The 21,788-nt window shown below is 43.5% G+C and overlaps 1 protein-coding gene across 6 annotated transcripts in view; it reads left to right on the top strand.

Annotated features, from left to right (window-relative positions):
• Nhsl1 (NHS like 1) overlaps window positions 1-21,788 on the top strand; it is a 220,109-nt gene that overhangs the window by 108,843 nt on the left and 89,478 nt on the right. The window contains exon 1 of one of the 6 annotated variants that reach the window (XM_013148015.3): window positions 8,135-8,355. The exons of the other annotated variants lie outside the window; for them this stretch is intronic. Within the exon in view, the coding sequence (XP_013003469.1) occupies window positions 8,340-8,355 (16 nt within the window). The 5' untranslated portion in view covers window positions 8,135-8,339. Of the gene's footprint in view, window positions 1-8,134; window positions 8,356-21,788 lie in introns of those variants that run through there. 6 annotated transcript variants of the gene reach the window in all.

Here is a 21,788-nt window from a genome sequence, read left to right as displayed (position 1 = left end):
ACTAGGAAAGAGGAAGGTTTTTTTCCCACTGAAAAGTTACCTCAGTTCATTTTCCAAATACCTAAGGCACTCACTTCTGAGGAGCTCTTTGGTACCCAGTGTAATGACTCTTTTGATCGCAAGTCTGCCGATGGGAAGTTTAGAGAGGTCTTTCTCTTCTGACAAAATGCAACTCAACGAATTCCTACTGCTTTGTGTTTGTGCGGACAAACCAGCATAATTTTTTCAAAGCAGCGCTATATTCTTTCCTCCCACAGTGCCAGGCAAAAGCATTAGTAAATGTGTGTCATCCATAGACGGGAGGCGGAGGCAGTCACCTTGTGGGCAGGCAGCGCCTGGAGGAACCTCGGCCATCTCGAGGCTGCACACAGGTGGTTGTGCCCCATGATCTGTGGGGACCCAGGGAAGCTCTGTCCTCACATCCCTTTCTGTCCTCTACAAGTACTGGGAGCCCTTCCCTTCTGCTTCTTCCATCCTGACATTCCTGACAGCCCTGAGGAGGTCAAGTGACAGATTCCTTCACTGACCTCTCGGAGAGAGCAGGCTCTGGGAGCTTTTGTTCACTCTGTGTCACACGGACGGTTTTGACGGTTTTGAAAGCTGCTGACATGCTAGAGACCAGCGACTTGTGATAGCAAAGGCAAAAAGGAGAAACACCCACCCAGGCTCTTGGCTATCAGTTTATTCCACTGAAAAGTAAAAGTCACTCTGTTTTTAAAGTTTGGGAGGGAAGCAGAGCAAATCCACGGGTCTTAGGCTCTGCCTCTCCTTTGTGAACTGGAGTCCCCAGAGATAGGTGACAGAATAGAATTGTCAGAAGCACTCATGCTTCAAAAGGAATCCATGCAGTTTTAAACTTTACACTGGGTTTTTTGGTACTGGAGCTCAAACTCAGAACCTCGCATTTGCCAGGCAGGGACTGTGCCACGAGCTGTATCCCCACCCTGGGCGTTCTGTTCTTGACCCGGGACTTTCCCCCTCTAGGGTGCCCGTGGATTTTATTGTAGGTAATGGCCAAATCTGCAGAGATACACTGAATAAAAATAGAACCCGAGGAAAGCCTAGCCGTGGCCCCGCAGAGTTAGTGTAAGCTGTTTCTGTTGGAATGTAACGTTGCTGACACTAAGTTAGAGAGGGAAGTGAAGCAAATAAAAAGGGAAAAGCCTCAGCGCGGGTTTGCACGCCGGAGGAGCAGCATCAGAGCGAGCTGTGTTTGTGGCTTGCGCAGCCCACAGGAGCCCTCGTCACTCTGAGTCCCACACACTGTGGTGTGCGCTCCACCCCTGAGATTGGTCTGCCTGTTCAAGGCATCATTTTCTAGCTTATTTTTAAACTCCTAAGGACAGGGGGAAAGACTAAAGGAGCCTAACTACCTTGGTTTCCTCAAACTAGTATCATTATAGACCCCGTGGGTGCTGAAATAACTCTGCTGTTTCTGAGGTTTCAAACTGCCCAGCAAGGCAGGAGGTTGGCAGCGGAGGGAGAAACGATGTCCTCCGTTGTGTTTGCCACTGCCCCAAAAGTGGGTCAGATGTTGGTGAATGGGGTCATTCCAGTGACTTTGGAACAAAGCTATCTTTTTATAGAAATTTTGTAGTTTTATTTTTTATAGAGCTTTGAGTTTTTCCAATATATAGTTGGCTTCAAAACAAAATATTGTTAAGGTGATAAGCCTTCTGTATATGGCTACTATTTAGGAACTATAAGGGCATTTTAATTTGGTGTGCTGTTTTCCTACTAATTGGTTCCTTCTTGCTTGTCTTTTTTGCTTGATTACAAGTAGCTGTAGTCCACTCTTTCCCTCTGGTTATGAGTTTGTATTTTACTAATTATCAGTTGTGGCAGAAGTTGGGGCTCTCCTGGTTGGCTGGCACATAGAGTTGAATAATTCTGATTTGTAGACTGACTTATCTTGAGAATAATTTAGGATGGTGATTTTATATGCACCTGTCTCTATAATCCAAGGTTGGCTATTTTTTTTAAAACTTCTTTGCATTACTCAGATGCTTAAGCGTAAGTGAAACAAATGATCTCTTTTTTTAGGTTCGTTTTTTGGGGGTATGGTAGGGATGAGGTGTGTATTTTGGGAGTCAGAGCTGGAGGGAGCACATTGATGAAATACCCACTGTGGAAGTACGGGGTGTTGTGTGTTTTCTGTGGGTTATTTTTATGTAGTTTAACCTGGACCATCCAGAATGTTATGTATATTAGGCACCATGGTGATGTCCAAACATGTAAGTGAATAAAATGTAGACTGCAGTGGGTTTGGGTTTTTTTCTCCGCTATAATTCATTTCATTATAAATTCACCGAGGGGACTGAGGTCATTATTATAACATCTTTTGGTACCCTTTCACCAGCTGGACACACCAACATCAGTATTCTTCCAGATATTTTTTTTTCCATTTCCACTTCCGTCATCCATCAAGTATTTAATTTTGAGTCCAAAAACAAACAAAACAAAACAAAACAAAACTACTTTCTGAGCTTTCTCTGGTGAACTTGCCTTAAGAGAGAATGCTATCAGTGTTTGTGTGTTTGAAAATGAGACCTCTTTAGACTAGTCATCTGTAAAGAGACGACAGTGTGTAAAAATTTCATCGTAAAGACTGTTAACAACCAGCACCTTATTCATTTATTCCCCAAATGGTCCTCTCTGTACACATTTATGGGATACAGTGCAATAATTTGACACATATACAGTGCTAATGATTAACAGTGAGTTTTAGGTTTTATGTGGAGAACGGTGTCCATTTTGTTTTAAAGACTATATTAAATGTATGACTTCATAGGAATCAGTATGCTATTGGATGTGTGTCTCTCATCCGGGTTTCATGCACTTTCCAAGAATGGCTTGTTTCAGGGTATAATAGCAAAGGTGTAATAACTAGACTTTACATGTGCTGCAATCACTGGTCACCTATTGTGTTCCAGTGACCTTGCATAGCCCCGGGGGCTGATGGACATACGCGGCCCTGAGGAGCCCTTGTGCTAGGGGTGCAGCTGTGATCGTTTCAACTGTGTGGATAAAGTGCTGTGGTGACACAGTGGGGGGTTGAGATTGATGCTAGTAGTCGGGAAGGAACCCGGCTAAAAGGGGCTTTTGAGCGGTCAAAGCACAGGGGTCAGGGTGGGTCGGCATTGTGGGTAAAGATGGGGGTACGAGATTGCAAGGCACAGTGCGGACCCTAGAGGCCAGCTAAGCGGGTGAGTCCAGCACGGCTTAGAACACAGAAGAACTTGTATTGCTGGATGAGCTTGTGCTTTTTTACATAAGTGCAAGCATAGCTTTTTCCCCTGGAGAAAGGATGAAACAATGAGAGTTTCTTTTGGAAAGAGTTAGTACAAAAGTGACATAAGAGGTCTTGTTTAGGAACAAAACGAAACAACAAGATGCCAAGGGATGCTCTAGCTGAAGAAGCATCCCGGCCTGAGGTACCGCACTGCAGAGCTGCATGGAGGCCCGGGCGAACGGCACGAGGACTTCCGAATGACTGAGCGGAGTGCAGGCTGGAGCCCTGCTGTAGCTGTGGAGTCAGAGCTGCCCCTGATAGCTAAGGGGTCAGGGGAAGCGGGCAGATTACCTCAGGAAGACCCAGGTCCGCCTGGAAACTCATTATTACATTCCCAGGGCAGTGGAACTGGAAGCCCCTAAAGGTTCTTAAAACAAAAAGGAAACTGAAAAAACTGAAGTTGGGGGCGTTAGGAGAGAGCACCCCATAACTGAGATGAGACACAGATTCCATGGAAACCAGCCAACTGAGGGCTGTCTTCTTCATAGTGATGTCAGGATCTCTAGATGTGCCTATGAAGGGGAAAAAGCTAAGCTAATTCTAAGGACCTGTGCAGGAGGGCACCTTTTGAAATAATCAAAGAGGGTGCCTCCTGTGAGGCAGAGAGGGGTTATATAGTGTGCCTGAGTTTCCCTGAAGCCCTTGAATGAAGCTCTCAGTGAAGTAGTGGCTGGGTTGCCCTCAGGTCTAGCCTCTCCTAAGAGCAGGGTGACTCACAAGGAAGAGGGTTGTGTTTGGGTTCACCCTTCTTTCCACCAGGCTCCAGAGCACATACACAAATAGATTATGGGCTCTGGTGACATTAGAAAGAAGCCATGTCCAGCACAAAACTCTGCACGCCAAACATCTGCATTTTCCTTGTCTTTAGTAGTAGCCAGGCTAGGGGCACTAAAATAGGGGACCCTAAAGGGGCTGGGGTGGCTTAGCACACAGCGGCAGTGAACCTACGGCACACATGCTACAGCAGGTTGTTTGTATCAGTGGAAGCTTTAAAAGGTTCACATTACCGGCTTAGTGGTAGAGTGCATGCCTATTTAGCATGCATGAGGCCCTGGTTCTGTTCCCAGCAGTGAGTGATAAATGAACAAACTAACTAGTCAGGAAGAGCCAATGTAAAGTTACAGTGCTGTGATTCTTGTCCTGCTTTCTCTTGTGTCTGGGGATGTATAGAAAAACTGTTCTCTGTGACATTCCAAATGCTGGGGAAGTCAGAGGTATTCTAGAACAGGAGGCTGCAGATAACACACACTTGGGGAAGAAGTGTCCAGTCTGAAGGTCATAGGTGTCACTTCAGCAGAGTCTGCTTCGAGGAACTGGCTTAATCCGGTCATTTTCATCTCCAATGTGTCAGAGGGTTTCAGCATCTTCATTCTCTTGCAGTGTAGAGGAGAAAGGAAAGAGTAGGCAGGAGGCTTTGAGCTCCTTTGACTTCACGAGCTCGCTGTGCTTGAAAAGCCTGCGTAGAAATACAGACATGATGAAGTAACACGGTGCAGTTTCTACTCGGGAGAATTTCGAGTGGATGGAAAACCGGCTAATTCTGCATTATACAAATTCATTCCTAATTATTCCTCATTCCCACTATTGTATTGCATTTAAAATAAAATAAAATTTTAGCATGCGAGGGAAATAGCGTGGGAGTGATCTGGAAGATGTAGTTCCCTGAGAATTTTTGGCTGTACTTGTTGTGGCCGCCACTCCCTCCTGTTTAGATAATAGTGTTAAACTTTAACTCTAAGCTGAGTGTTGTAATCCTACAGGGGAGGAAAGTGGTTGCCGCCCTCTGGCCGTGGTTGGCAAAGCTGAGACCTTTGTCCTGTGCAGAAAGCTATAAATTCTGGGGCTTGCTGCATCTCAGGCCTCTCCCTCCATGCGGATCTCCTGGGTATTTAATTTTCAGCCTCAGTAGCAATGATCAGTAGCAGCAGACGCCATGATTCTTAGTGAATAGTTATTTTTTTCTTCAGAGTTTGAGCTGTGTGACTTTTTATATTTTATTTTTCAGATATATTCACAGTTGTTCAATAGTAAAAAATACAAAACAAAATCAAAAACCCCAAGAATTTAAAAAATACTGATTTTCTAGCTGACATTTCTATTGCTTGAGAGAATGCTCTGTACTTTATGGAGGTGGTGATACCTTCTTTAATACAAGATGATATTTATGTCCTTTGGGAGTAAAATATTTTCTTTCTTTTCTTTTCTTTCTTGACAGGTCTCACTTTGCAGTTCAGATTGGCCTTGAACTCACTGTGTAGCCTAGGCTGGTTTTGATCTCACAGCAATCCTCCTGCCTCAGCCTTCTGAGTGCTGGGATTACAGGCATGTAACACCACACCTGGGTCTAGTTCAAGTAAAAATTTATACCGGGAAGTACAGAAGCATGCAAAAAAATAGCTCTTAGGCTCATGTAAACATAAACTGAAGGTATTGTAAAAAGAAGAAGAAGAAGAAAAAAAAAAAAGATTGTGCCCCTTTCCCAAAATTCTTGCCTTGCTACGTGTGTAATTTCCTAGGGTGGCTATAACAGATTACCCCAAATTTGGTGATTTCAAGCAACAGAAGTTTCTTCTCTCACAGTTCAGGGGGCCAGATTCTGAGATGTTAGCACTGCCATGTTCCTCTGGGATCTAGGGCTGAACCCCTGCTTGCCCCTTCTAGCCGTTGGTGGCATAGGCATCATGGGAATCTCCGCCAATCTTCTCCTGACCTTCTGTTTGTCTCTGTGTGTCCTTCAGTGTCTCACTCTGTAGTTTGGGCTGGCCTTGAACTCATTATGTAGCCTAGGCTGGCCTCCAACTCACAGTGATCATCCTGCCTCAGCCTCCCAACTGCTAGGATAACAGGCATATGTCACCACTCCTGGCTTAGTGTCATCTTATTTTGATCCCAACCTTACCTTCATTATATCTGCAAAGAGCGTGGTTCTAAAGATGTTCATGTTTTGAGGGTAGACAAGATCTTTATTCAGGTGGACACTACTTCACCCCACAGCCTCCTTCCACTGTGCATGCTCTAAGCTGCTGAGTGGCTTACTTAGAAGCTAAAAGGCAAGAGATACCACTGATTACTATTAGTTTTATGCTCTTTTACTTTATAGTTTATCACATTAAACTATAATTATTCATTTTTCTCCTCTCACTTTTTTAGGGGGTGCAGGGGAGTGACCCCGGGTCTTGTGCCTGCTTAGCAGGTGTCTACCAGTTCCACTCATCTCTTGCATTGAGCTGTGCAAAGGTAGACCGTCTGTCTTTGCTCATGAGCTGGTGTCATGCGTCTACCTTCCATTCAGCCTTCAGGCTCACAGGCCCTGAAGTGCTGTGGGGGTCAGCGGGGACAGCGGGAAGGCTGTGACAGGGATGCACTGTTGACTTTTCAGTCCACATTCTTTCCAGGATATGGAGTCACCCGGACTAACCTGTGAGTAGTCACAGGTTGGTTAAATTCTCACAACCCCCACACCCTTTGGAGGAGCCTCTGTTCATGGCACTTCGCTCTCCAAGGCAGGGCTGATTTTTCTCTCTGCAATTTAAAAAGTAAGAGTATCATCTACGGCGTGTTTTCAGGAATACCTTTGTAATCCAGACCTCACATGGAAGACCACCCCAGATGGCAGGGGACAGAGTGTGACTCCAGCAGCCATGGAGAGGGTGCCTGGTGAGCTGAAGAGGCTCAGGCTCGGGGGTTTGGTCTGGCTTGGATCTTGATACCCCCACAGTATTAGATGGGCTGATCCCCACGTGAGGTGAGCCATGAGGTCCTTGCTGTTCTAAGAATTATCTAAACGCCTACTATTATGATTTATCCCTCACATTGAGTTTTTTCTTTCTTTTTCCCCATCCTAACTAACTTTATGGCCGGAGACCTCTTCTGTTTCCTGTGATCACAGCACCTAGTGCCGTGAGCTTCTTATGGTAGGCAGCCTTCTGACCAGCTGCTCTTGGTAATACAGGATGATGAGGAACTAGTGTAGGATATGCCCAACCAGATGCCAAAAGCCAAAAGAACAGGACAAGAGCTGCAGCCAGCGCCGGGGCACACAGATGGATGGATCGGCTCTGAGTCAGTTTCCTGCATCCTGTGGAGTCTAGAGGAAGACCCGTGAGCAGCCACGGGGCTGTCAACAATGGCCACTTCCTGAGCCAGGGGACTGTCCAGCACATGTGGGCAGGGCCACGGGGCCATGTCGGGTTCAGATGGCACTTGCAGACTGGGCACCTTGGTGCAGTACTTGAACATGACCCTTCTTCTAAAGCTTTTAAGCTGTGCAAAAGAGCTTACAGCCAAGTCACCTTGAACTTGCCTGTGAGTTTAGCTCTTGGTGGTAGGAGAGAGCTGTGTGTGATGATCTTGATGGTAGGTACAGTGGGAGATTCATATCCCCCGATTCTAACTTCGTTTCCTCATTTGAACAAATGGCACTGTCAAAGAAATGTCACATGCTTCACACTCTTACTGTAACTCAGCTTCATTAGCAGGAGCAGTGACAGTAGCTGTAGTCTGCACTTTTGAGCTGTTACTCCATGTCAGGCTCAGATGTAGCCATCGTCAGCTGTGTGCAGTTTCCTGTTCTAATGCTTAGTGCCGGTCCATAGCAGGAAAAGGGGAGCACACGACAGAAGAGGAATCATAAAGTCTGAGGACAGCGAAGTCCTCCACAGCAGTTAGGCTGCCTTGAGTGATTTCTATGTTGTGGGTCACTCGGAGCATTCTGTCCGGCGGAGAGATGAGCTCAAACAGGCTGGAGCTGGCCTGTGCTGCATAGCGGCGGGAGCAGTGATTGTTACCTCTGGACTCCCCTCCCCGTTCCAGAGGCTCCTGGATTCATTCCTTGGTATGAAATAACAAAGGACCGATAGGAGGTGTCAGCAGCCCACTTAGCAAGCCCGGGATTGGGCAGTGGCTTCCGTAGTAACAGGCGCTGGCCGGCAGCCCTGCTGGCTGCTGGGGAGGTGGCTGGGAGACAGCTGTGACCAGCACTGCAGGCTGCTGCGTCCGTCTGAGCTGCGGTTCCAGAGCGCCTGCCCCTCCATGGCAGAGCCGCAGGATGTTTTGCCTGAAAGGTGAGGGGGCTTGGGGTTCTCTGGGGAACCATCACCCAGCATCAATCTAAGTCACAGTGTTGACTGAAGACAAAGTTTGAGGGAGTCCTCTAAGTATGAAAGTGAAAAAGTCATACTTCTTTTTTGTTGTTATAAACAGGAAGAAAGACCTCCTGCTGGGGAGATGGAATTCTCTTTTAGACAGAAAGGATATTTCTATTCGAATGCATCTTGTGAGAGTTGTGTCATGGACAAAAGTAACTCAAGGTTTAAAATAAAAGTTTTTTTTTTTTTTTAAAAAATAAATGCAGCATTTACCATTAGATAATATGAGTCCTATTAGAAAAGTTTTCGTCTAATGAGTTGTTCGTGCACAAAATTAGAATGAGTAAGAAGGGAGGGAAGGATTCCACTGCTTTAAGCTTTATTGTGTGTATTCAGGAATGAAATTAGTACCACACACCAGAGTTCTTGTTCTAGCTGTGTATGAATTACAGTGCTTCCTGAGTTCCTAAACTGGTGATTCTCCGATTAGCTGTGTCTTTTCTCCTTTTAAGCAATTATATTTTTCTTTCATCTCTGTTTTTCTTCCAACTCTTGTCACAGCATAATTAATTTAGGCATGCGAGAGTGTTTTTCTTCGAGATTGTTGACCTGAGTGAGTTAGGATGAATTTCGTTGGAACTGAACTTGATAATTCTGTTCATATCTTTCAGTGTGTGTCATTCTGTTGATGAGAAACTCTTGACAGCCTTGCAGTTTTTGGAAATAGAGTGGTTCTGGTGTGTTTACTTTGTGGATTTCTCCTTTGTTCTCAGAAGTCCGGTAATGAGGTATAGACATGGATTCTTTTAGTTCTGGCTTTATAGTTTTAACCCTAATTTGTTACCTTAAAACCTACGAGAGTCTTTAATGTTATACTTTGAGTGGGAATATTTGTTTATAGAGTAGTTACAACTTTAATAAAATTGAGCAGATGAGACAAAAGGGACCATCACATTTTTTTTTCTTTGTAAGCATTCAGTTAATTCTTACTATAGACAATATCAAGTGGCAGTGGATTTTTATGGAGCCTAAAGCTGACTAGAATTTGAATTCTTCTGAAAAATAGTTTTAGATGAACGGAGTTATGAACTCTCAAGAGAGTTTTAAACTTTCTTTTTCTCAAGAGCCAAAAAGCTTAGAGTCAACAGTGTTGTTGGGTAACGTACACACTAACCTAATGTAGTTTCCACAATGCAGTTGAAATCATTATGACCTAATGATAGCTCAAGGTTTAGGATTTTTAATTGAATGCAGGTGTAGAATTGTTATTGTGGTGATTTTTGCAGCTTCAACGTGTTTTTCTCCACCCATTCCCATAACAGCAATTTCACTTTATTAAAAAATCTGCCAATTTCATGGACTTAGTTTCTGTGGTAACTTGGGAAGTTTTTGCAAGTCAAGTGTAAGACACGTGGTGAGGACTTCCTACTTTATGCTGAAGCGTGGGTTCTAACCTGGAACCCACCACAGTGCTTAGAATCTACTTTGTGATCTCACAGTAGCCAGGACACTTTGCTGACATTTTGCTGGCTTCCCATGATTTATAGCTTCCTGGTTTACAATAATGATTTTCCAGGTCATCCTTTGTGCTGTGCTTTGGGACTAACCCATGGCAGAGTGGCAGTGCGTGAGATTAAACACACAGGAGTGCTAAGAGTGGCTTGGTGGTGTCTGGCGTTCTTGCTTTGGAAAAGAGGCTGTCAGTAACTGACCCTGTTTCTGTTGCTAGCTGAGCAGGTGGGAGCTTTATGGAGTTGCTATTAGCACTGACCTGAATGGAAACACGATTGTCCTTTTTTCAGTTTAAATCATTTCCCTGTGTATTTTTTGTACTTGCCAAGAGAAACGTTCCCGTCAGCCTCCCACACTGAGTCAGGGGTTCCTTTTCTCCATGGAGATTGTGTTTTTCTGAAGTCATGGTGACTTGGTCACCACTTTGTCATTACTTTGCTATCATAACTCATATTCTGTCATCGCTCTTTGCCATCGTCATGAAGCCCAGGCCCGCCCACACTGGCAGGCTCGGGAAAGAGGTTCTCTGTGAGTTCTGCCCTGGCTCTGTGGTTACAGGTGCGTGTCCTTCCATGGTGCAGTCAGGCATCCGTCCTGCGCTGGGAAGGGCGTTTCTGGCTGACCAAGTAATGTCACGAGTAGCAACTACTACGTGTCCAGTACCGTCTGATTTTGTATGTTCACAGATTAATAAAAAAAATTAGTATAAAGTGTTTTGACCACTAAAACTACAATGTGATATCCTTTTCTCTACATGGCTCAGAATGTAAATCAATCCCCCTCTCTCTCCCTCCCTACCTCCCTCTCAATGGAATCTTGCTATTTTGCCCAGGTTGCTCTTGTACTTCTAGGCTTATATGATTCTACTACCTCAGGCTTTCACAGTTGGTACCACAGGTGAGGGCCACCACACCCAGCTAAATGTGAATTTCTTTCTTTTTTTTTTTTTGTCTTATGCGTTTTTATCGGTACTAGGGATCTAAATGTGAATTTCTTAATGACACTACATCATCGTTGTCTTTACATTATCTTTGCAGTAATTTTCTAACTTTGGTAAAGACTTTAGTTTTCGAGGTACTAGGGTTTGAACTGAGGGCCTCATTCATGCTAAGTGTTTATCACTGAGCTGCATTCTCAACATTTACAAAAAATTTTTTAAAAATTTCTTTAGGCAGGATCTTTGTTAAATTGCCCAGACGAACCTTGAACTTATGATCTTCCTGCCTCAGCCTCCCAAATAGCTAGGATTCCAGGCATGTGCCACTACACCTGCTGGCAAAGACTTTAAAAATTAAGTTTCTAATTCATCACAGACTTATCTTTCTTAAAACATAAAGCCATCTGCCTTTGTGATATCACCGCAGTGTCAAAGAGCTGGAAACGTCGCTAACCACTAATCTCACTTGCTCTGTTAATCTTGTAGGTTGGTGGCAAACCATTGCCATATCTCTGGCCATTTTGTATATTGAGAAAGAGTCTTGCTAAATCACCACTGGGTTTGAACTCATGATCCTCATGGCTGTTCTTCCTTCTGGTGGTGCTCGATATTCTGTGACCTGTGTGACCATCGTATCGATCTCTGTCCTCTTCATGTGACTTTCTTTCCTGTGTGTCATCTGTGTCTCTGTGTCACATGGTTTTCTCTAAGGAAATCAGTTACGGGGTTTAAGACCCGATTCAATCAAGTATTTAACTTTATCTTGATAGGTTGTGTCTACAAAGACCCTATTTCCAAGTTCCCCTTCTAAGGCTGCAGGTGGACAGTATAGCATTCAGTATGATAAAGCGTGTGTGGAGTCACATAAATTGAGGGCTGATTTCTGGGAGATGTGTTTAATGGGGAACTGTACAGAGACCTAACACAGCTGCTCTGATGATGCGTTTGAAACTTACCGCAGTGCAAGTTCAAGGCAAGTTTGTGTGTAGATGGGTTGAAAATTTACCCATTGTGACCAATCATGCAAAAGTAAATGTTGCCTGTTTATTTCCTTTAAATGATCTAGTTTCTTTCATGAACTCTTACCCTGCTGAGAAGGGGCAAAACAGAAAACAAATTTAAGCTTAGTTCACTGCAGTCGACTCTGTGTGAGCTGAAACTTTAAACAATTACATGCAATAGCTCAGGCTAGTGGATGACTAGGGTTTCAAATTTCTCCTTATTCTCCATCTAAGTTTCCCAGATAAGATGCTATTAATGATGTTGCTGTTAATGAGGAAAGGATTAATACAATTTTGTGCTCTAAAAATAATTTCAGCATGTTTTATGAGTATCATGGGCCGTAAATTGCTGAATTTAATATTGGATTTTCCCTTGTGCTGCATTTTCTCTGGGTATTTAAAATCTGGGTTTGGTGTGGGGTTAGGGTCTTCCCCTTTTGCAGCTTCAGGCTGTCTCCCAGGATCAAGAAATCTCTTTTGTGGAGCAGAAGAGTGGTGAGTCCTGTGGGGCTGGGTGTGTTCCCAGCTGCTTGCACGCCCCCCATGAGAGGGTCCCATCCTGACCCTTGCTGCCTCACGAGTTACAGATTTAGGGAAGCTGTGGGGTTGTCTAATAATAGCAGAGGTATGTCGGAGATTATGGCCGTGGACAATCTCAGGCATGTGCTTCTGCCGTGGAAGGCGGCTCATGTTAGAAACCCAGCCCGCCCCTTTCTAGTCCTGCTCCTAGGACAGAGCACAGGCCCTTTCCCAGTTGTCTGTGGATGTTGTATATGTAAAAGAATTCCTTGGATTCTTTTCTTGGCGGCATTTGGAAAATAACGTTAGGAATCAGAAACAGATTTGTTATTTCTGTGCTGAAACAAGTGTATGTTTCAAGGGAGCTCTCAAGCAAATGTTTGCTCTGAAAGGTCCCCTGCCCCTCCTTAACTCTGGGAATAAACTGTCAACTAATCATTGAGCAAAGCATATGCTACTTTTTCCTTGATTCTGGGTGTGATTTTGAAACACTTTAAAGAATCAAAAGGCAGAGTTACTTTGGGAAACACCATACCTGTGTGACACTGGATTTTACATTCATACATTCAGAGTCTGAGTTATATAAATTAACAGCATCTTTTAGACCCATCCTGATGCAAATCTTTCTGTTCTTTTCACCCTCCGTTGTTTTTTTTTTTTAAAAAATGCCTGTTATTGTTAATCAGTAATCTGTAATCTGCAAATTCACATTGGCTTCATCAGCATTGTAAAGTAGCATTTTTAATAAACACACTGGTGATAGCATGCATTTCTTAGACTGCAGGGGAGAGCCCTCCAAATTTAATGAACTAAACAAAGCTTTCCTTCTTCCTCTGAAAACTTTACCATGTTTTCTAGTTCTCTTTCATCTTTCACAAATAGTCAAAAATCAATGTGAATTAAATGTGAATGTTGCGGTAGAAACCAGATCACCATGCTGAATAGATCGTGTGATAATATAAATTAGGAGATGCTGTCCTCAAATGGAAAAGAATTTAGCTGCCCGGAGCACACAGATGCTGGGGTGTGCCTGTTCTAGCAGTGTGCACCGCACAAAGATAAAATTGTGAATGATTTGGCGGAACGGAATCAAATGACTTGAATTAATGAAAGCAATGGCAAAGGTTTCAATTATATCCTTCATTTAAATTTCTCTCATCTCATTTTTACCAGTTCTTTTTTTCTTTCTTTGCTGGTTTTCAAGTCTCTCTGTGTTAGTCCCCCCACCCCACCCCCGTCTGATGTCCTCCTCTGTGATTGCTCTTTGGGGGAGCTGTGTTGAACCCAAGCCCATACTGAGCTCCCTTTACTGAGTTGTTTGTAATCAGCAGTCTGCACCGGTGTTTGTAAAGGTGATAGATCAGTGTGATAAGGCAGTTTGTCTCTCAGGACATCATGTTACCACCATCTAGCAAGCACAAAGGAATGCAGGGATATGTGGTCTTCTACGGGAAATAGAGGAAAATATTACCGAAAACAACCTAAGGGTCTTTAAGCAATTAATAGCTTTCGCATGACTGAACAGCTTGGCAGGATGTGGTATTGGCAGTGCAGAGTGGAAGCCTGATATTCTTCAGTTGAAAAATTAAATTATTTTATAAAGTCATACACAGCAATTAAGTTTAGAATGAAGGTATTAATTTGAATGGCAATAGAACAAAACTATTCAATATAATGTCACTAGTGTTCATCGTCTGTCTAGTGATCACATGACACTGATCATTTCCTGTTAACTTAGACTGGGTTTAGATTCTTTTTGGGGGATGATGCTACTGCGAGAATGTGGTCAATCCTGAGACCGAGATACAAAGCCCTGTAGGCTCAACTGGGTTAAGGGGGTGGGGTGCATAACGGGAGAAATGTTAACACTCACTGTCACTTTTCTCTGGGAACCTCTCCTTATAACAAAAAAGATATAAATAGCGTCAAGTGAACTTTAGGGACTGTGAGTTGAAGTATAATTGATGTGACTATATTTACATGCACAATAGGTTTCAAGAGATCAGATTATATATTGTATGTTTGTTCTTGTGAAATTTTGCAAGATGACATTTGAAAACCAGTGGGAAACTCTCTCCTGAGGACCACAAGAGGCCATCTGCATTCTTTATAGGTTTTTTTTTTTTTTTTTCCTGCTGGGTGAGCCATGCAAGCTTCATGGCTGCTGCAGTTTTCAGGATAAGCATTGTGTGGCGAGTGTCACTGTGCAGGCTCCCTCAGGAGCAGATGTTGGGAGGAGGGGTGAGGGAAGGGTGGATGGCACCGGGGAGGCCTCTTTCTGGGGAGGGGAAGGTGGAGGGTGCAGGGAGACTGGATGAATGAGCTGGCACAGCCAGGAGGCTCTGCAGAGGGGAGGAGAGCTGTGGAGGAAGTGGGTGACACTAGAAGTTGAGAGTAGTGACCTTAGCCTCATCCTGCCATTCTCAGCAAACAGACCAGAATCCTCCGAGAATGCCTCGGAACCAGCTATCTGAGCAGGTGTGGCAGGAGAAAATGAAGTCTCTAGTAGCATCTGGCGCCCGCCCGCGGGGACAGGCCTCCGGAGGCCTTTCCTTGGCTTTGCTTGGATGCATTTCCAAGTCTGGGAGGACAAAGGAAGCCCTGGTCCCTTTTTGTTTCTTTGATCAGTGTGTTACTGTAGGGGAATACTCAGTGCCTTGTTTACAGAAAATTTCAGTGTAATCCCCATTTGTGTCTAAATGTATCCAGAATGTGCTGACATTTTCAAATCCTCTTGAAGTTGGTCAAATCTGAGCAGAATGGTTTGATAAAATTTTCAGTGTTAGGTCAAGCACATTGATGGGCACTTCCTTCCCATCCTCGCTCCAGGAAAGTCTTCAGTCTTGTCTTGTTTCTCTGACCTGAGTTTTGGAGCCTGAGAGATTTTGGGCAATTTTCCTGTCCACCCAAATGGCACTACTGCTTGTGCCAGCTTTTGGGGACCCATCTTTCTTCAAGATTGAGTTTGAGAACAGATCAAACCCAGAGATTTTTAATAGGGTTTCCCTGATAACCATGACCCAGATACAAAAAATAATTAACATAGATTCATGGAAAAGACTCAAGTAATCCCAGTTCTATTGATTAATCATATCAATTTGCCCTATCAGTGAAGGTCACTTTAACTGTGACAGTAGAATGTACCTCATAAAGCATTAAGGGTCTGATAGCATATATAATAAGGTGCTAGGTGTTTTCTCACTACTGTATAATAATGTTTTTTAAATCTAACCTGAGTGCTTTGAGTAAAACTTACTGATCAGACTTAACGGGCTTGCAATGGTGAAGACTGATTATGTCGTAATTTGCAGATATAGTTTCTCCATGGTAGGGAAGGCAGGTCTATTTCTCCTTTTTCACTGCAGCATATTTATACCACATTTTAGGATGTTTGCTGGACCCGGAATCAGGTGACTATGCTCAGATGAATCATGAGTGCTGCATGTTGCATACGCTGACAAAATGAGCATTGCAGCATCAGAAAGCCCTGTGAGCCAGAGCAAGTGTCCTGATTCCGTCTCACTGCCCTAGTGCAAGTGTTTGCTGCCAGAGAGCCTTTATGGAAATGTTTCCTGGCAAAACAGGTAATTGATAAGAATGAAAAACAAGCTTTGGGCTGCTCAGATGGTGCCGTTTATGAAAGTGTTTCATTTATTAACAAAACCTCTTGTTACGGATTAAAAACTGGTGGTCAATTTAACGCCAGCTGGATTAAATCAGGATGGTGCTGAGTGTAGATATTCTACCTGAGGAAAGTGTGGACAAGGAGAGAGGTGTTGTGGATTTCTCTAAGTGTTGCTATTTGAGCTGTTGGTTCTCCTGGAGGCCTTGTCAGTTGGACTCGTGGGAGGCATTGTTATGGGCTCTAGGTTTTCATTTGGATTTGTGTAGGATATTGATGTGGGATCCAGCATCTTGGCTGAATATTCTGGGTCTTTAATGTTGTGGACAGATTTCCTGCACTTTCCTGTGTTTTACTCTGGGTGAGCATCATAAAGTAATATTAAAATTCTGTGTCCCGATTCTAATTGTTTTCCTCACAACCCCTGACTACAACACCTCTCTGTGTCTAAAGGAGAGAAATATATAGGTGGCAATGTGTTTATTTTAGGTTGAGTGCTATACTGAAAACCCTTTGATTTTCAGGTCATTTCTCTTCGCTCTGAATTCCTCGCATCAGTATCTAGCGGTCCATTTTCTTTACTTCAGGTATACAGGACCAGTGAATGTAACAGTTATCTAATTGAGCATTATGGGGAACATTTCAAACAACGAATAGGGTATCCCAGATGTGAAAATCCAAAACCCAACATGCTCCAAAGTCTGAAACTTTTTGAGTGCAAACATGACTTCCTCTACAAGTGGAAAATTCTTTATCCTGTCTGTATGGGATGGATTACAATAAAAAAATGCAGGTAAGTAAAAAATACCATATAAAATTATAGGGCCTACATGAATGGATGAATTTTATATTTAGACTCAGTTCCCACCACAAGATACCTAATTATGTATACATATATATTCCATTTAAAAAACATTGAAACATTTTTGTCTCCAAGCATTATGCATAAGGGATACTCAATCTGCAGCATATTTAAAAGATGACATTATATGTCACTGTTTCAAAAAATGCAGACTCTAGGAATGCTATGAGGATTGAATGCAGTACATTTTAAAAAATAACTAAGCATAATTTAAATGTAAAATATAAGCTTAATATTTGCTGTCATTTCTAGGATTAGCCTTATAAGACTATTCCTGTAGATACCTCTGCTTTCCCATCACCCCATGAGAAATCTCATGCTAAACATCTATAGAAAGTTACATTGATATAGCAAATATTATGCATTTTTATCTCTATCTTTTGACACATTTGGCCGAAAATCAGTTTGTCTAGAATTGCTCCCCTGCCCTCCTCATCTCCATGAAATCATAGACTGGATCCACTGTTGGTGTATAACCTGTAGAAGGTAAAGTATATGGGGGGACAGAGCCCTAAAGTAAATGGGATTCCTTTGGCACGTGATGTACCAACGGATTCCCCCAGACTGTTCTTCTGGAGTTAATCTGATGAGATTCCCTCAACTTTTTCCTTTGCCTTCTTTCCACTTTGGAAGCTGACCATTATCATGGTTTATGTCAGTGGTCCCCAAGCCTCATGCAATTATGCGTTTGTGATTGGTTCGTTGTATAGCACTCGGATTGGTGGTGTGAGTGCCACACCCACATAGGGGCGGAGCCAGGATATGATGTAAGGGTGGGAAAAAGGTTTGTCTTTCTCTGTCTTGCGGACTTCTTGCCTTGCTCTTTGCTGTGGCCATGAACAGCAGCCCTGTCAGGCCACCCTGCCTTGGAGCTAGCTGAGTATGGATTGAAACCCCCAAGAACTGTAAGAAATAAACCTTTCCTTCCCTAACTTTGGGTGTCAGGTATTTTTGTCTCAAAAATGAGTAAAAAGTAACAAAGACAACCTTCAAGCTCTGTGCCGAAGACATTTGGCGTCTCCTGTGTGACCTCGGCCTCCGACAGCTCAGTGTGTCAGCTGGTCAGAGCCTGGAATGCCCCATGGAGAAACTAGGTACAGGCACTTCCAGCAGGGCAAAGCTGTCCTCCTGGCGTGAGGACCTCGCTTCAGCTCTTAAGATAACACACACCACTAGGGCAAGGGTGCTTCGCTGCTTTCCAGGAAGCAAATCTAGTATTTGGTATCTGTGGCTAATTCTAAAATGTTTATCTCTAGCCTTGATCCCTCCCCTCAAGTTCAGGTGTAAATATCCAGCTTCCATCTCCATGTATCCACCTGAGTGTCCTGACTTCATGAATGTTTCAAACTGGTCTACCTTCTCCACCCTTCACACGCACCTGGTCCCTGGTCTATCCTCATTTCAGTGGCAGATCCATCTTTCCTGTTGTTCAGGCCAAATGCCTGGAAGTCACTTGTGCTTTGTTTATTTTCTCAGTACCCCACATTCAGAAAAACCCACTAACTGTTGAAAAGACTTGTCTGCACTCTATTTCTTTCTCTCTTCCCCAGTGCCTGCAGGCTCCAGTCTCACCTGTTAACAGCTTCTCACCTATGAAACAGCCTATTTCCAACCCACAGACAGAGTAAATCTTTGAAGATACAGGTGAAGTGGTAGCATTTCTTGGTGTAAAATTTCCCTCAGCGTAAAAGCTCCTGCTGGGAATTTTCCTTATTTTAGGAGTATCAGTCCCAGGCTGGAACCAAACCGTAGGAGGAGGGAAGTGCCTTGCTAAGCTACAGAGCTTGCACCAGCAGCACAAACAGAAAGGGAAAGATTTCTGTGCCAGAACGAGATCCCAGGTGAGCTATGTTCTTGTTTCTTGCTCATAGACTAAGTTTTCCCACAGTGTGAGGGGAGCCCATTGCGCCCCATCTCATTTTAGGGTTAAAGGTAGCAATCTGTGAACTCAGTGCAGGGTTATTAAATATGTTTGATACAGTTACTGCTGGCAGTTTGAAAATTGGTAGCTCTACCTCTATAGGCAGAGGTCACCTTAGGACAGCAGGAGGGGCCTCTCCAAACCCAAAGGCCGACTTAAGGGTTTTACAGTGATGTAGTATCCAGTGTGCTGGCGGTGAAGTTCTGTAGTATGCACCAAAATGTCTTCTGGTGAGAAACAAGCAGGATGGTGGGCCTTCCAAAGCGCCCTGGCCTTTCCTTTTGTAGCAGTATGAAAATCGTGGGGTTGTTTGTGTGTTTGTGTACATACAGGGTTTTGCTGTGTAGTGCAGGTTAGCCTCGAACTCACTGTGATCCTCTTGCTTCAGTCCCCCGAGTGCTGGGATTACAGGTATGTGCTGCTACGCCCGATTTAATCTTCACTTTCTGTGAGAGTTAATGGATTTTCTTAAGGGTTGCTTAAAACACAAAGTAGCTCTCATTCCTCTTGAGAGGACTGAAAATATAAGACTGTAAACAAAGCAAGAAAGATCTCCAGCTTTCCAAATCTTATTTTTTAGAGTGACCTAATAGAAACCCTAATGGGACAGTTTCAATCACTAATGCTTTGTAAGAGGGGAAGCTGGTCATAGAGGGAGAGCAAAGTGAATTGTTTCTAGAAACTCAAACACTGGGGAGAAATGAGGCTGGGGTTTGTGGTGCCAGCAGGTGTGGGGAGGCCCAGGGACTGTCTCAGTCTTTGAAGTGGCACCCGATGCTTTGGTAGTGGCCAGGGCCCAACCATGAAGTGCTTATGCTGCTCTTGACCCCAGGCTGAGCACTTTACTCGCTCAGGGGAAACACAACTTTTGTCTAGGTGCTTTCCTCCCTCTTGATTAAAAAATAAGTCATGCATAGTCTCATGAATGGCATTGATTGCAGAAAAAAGAAAAGAAAAATGTTTTTATTTTTAGAACTGTGGCAAGCACAAGGTCATGAGCTCAATCCCTGGTACCCCCTCAAAATGGAACTATGAGATAGCATTCTCTTAGCATAATAATCGTTTAAACATGTGATATTTCAGTATAACATTCATTCGAAAATTCACTGTAGTTTTATTTCATTTGATTTTCCTGTCCCCTTTTCTAAATTTTCAGATCCACTGAGTTATTTTGTAGCAGGGTTTCTTATATGCATTTTATTCTGCTTTTTCTCTACAACTTGTATTCTCTGTTTTCTCCTTAAATATGTTAACACCTTGTTGCAATGTATCTCCGTGAGTATTAGGTACTGCGTGAGCAAGCTGTTTGTTACTCAGCACCTTATGTCAGAGTGCACTTACTGTAACAGAGAGCCCTCTAGTAAGATCTGTTGAGTGACTGCGTAGCTGGGTTAAGACTGTATCTCTCCTTGATCTCTGTGAACTGTTACATATATCAAAAGTTACAGGAACTTCTGCCCTCTGATAGGTTGTCTTCTTTTGTCTTATTTTTAATTTATTATTTTAATTTCCAACCGAGAGCTCACTCAGTTATATATTTGGGATGTGCCTGAAAGCCCCCATGGTGTTATTTTACTTTGTTTTTTGAGACAGGGTCTCACTATGCATGCAGCTCAGGCTGACCTCGAACTCATGACCATTCTCCCGCCCCTTGCTCCTGAGTGCTGTGATTACAGGGGTGCATGTCCACACCTGGCTCCACGGTGTTATTAACCAGGAATAAAACCTTTAATATGAAGTGGAAGACCCTGAGGAATCAGGGAGCATTTCGGGTCCTGGAGCTAGCATTTATTTACTCTGAAGAAACTACTTACCTACCTGGTAAATTTTTCCTTCCTAATAATAGAAACGACTTCCCTGCCTACCTCACAGAGTGGCTGGGAGGGAAATCAAATGAAATAAAAAGTGCCCAAATGAAGCAGAAACTGGAACTGCTCTCTGCCTTTGCTTCCTCTTCCTGTCCGTTCTACCTCTGCAGTGTGTTCTCTGGGCCCTGGGCCTGATGACTCGTCCTGGTGACTCATCCCATCCTTTTGTGCCAAGCAGAGACTCCTGATTTGCTGTGTCTGGGCTAATTCTCTGGAATCCCTTCTCCGAACTCTGTCCAGAATGGGATGGGAGAGTCCACAACATGCTTTGTCTCTGGTAAAAATTTCTCTGTTCCCATCCACCTCCCATTGCCTTGAGGATGAAGTTCCAATTTGTGACCGACCTACTATGGGGAGCTTTTCCCGAGAGGACACATCTGTCTCCCTCCTCAGCCTCAGTTCTCACTCACCTTTACCCCATCCCTGTTCCCCATCTCTGCTCACCTTTGTTTGCATGTTCCAGGATCCTCTGCCTGGATAGAGTATCTGTTGCTCTTCTGTTATACCAATTGCCATTTAGACTGGATTACGGGATTCAGTTCAGATGTTACCTCCTCTTGGAAGCTCTTCATAACATTCCAAAGCTGGCTATTAATCCCTTCCTTGTTCTGCCTAACAAACTGTTACACAGCTGTCTGTTTTCTTGTGCAAAGCAGAAAAATAGAGTGAGGCAGGGAGCATATATTATTCATTTGCCCCAGTGCCAAGACGCATGTGAATATTGACTGAACCAATTCACTAAGAATTAAGAGCCTTTGACATAATGCAGGAAAATTCTGGCAGAGCTTTGGTTAGTGTTAGAAGCAAAATACAAGCATTACTCTGTCCTGTTGTAGAATGTTACGCGCTGTTAACATCAGGAATACGATCATGCTCTCTAGCTAGTCTCTGTGAATAACTAATATGAAGGCAAAATGCCCAAAGAATTTCTCTGGGGAAGAAAAGGGTCTATGCCAAGAAATCCTTGAGATTATCTAAGTTTTGTTCTAGAAATAATTGGCACTTCACCTGGAAAACTATAGGATATAGTACCGCAATTATTCAGTAAGTAAATTAGCATGGATGTTATCAACCAAAGCCAGGTACATGTTTAAAACTAGGTGTGTGGTATTTATTACTTAGGGTGGTAATGAAAACAAAAATATAAACTCATTTAAGAAACTACAG

This window comes from Cavia porcellus, unplaced genomic scaffold, assembly GCF_034190915.1.
Source record: "Cavia porcellus strain 051 isolate PalLab524CR breed Dunkin Hartley unplaced genomic scaffold, mCavPor4.1 scaffold_22, whole genome shotgun sequence".
Taxonomy (NCBI): Eukaryota; Metazoa; Chordata; class Mammalia; order Rodentia; family Caviidae; genus Cavia; species Cavia porcellus.
The sequence above is the reverse complement of the archived record's forward strand: the minus strand, read 5'-3'. Positions and strand labels throughout refer to the sequence as shown.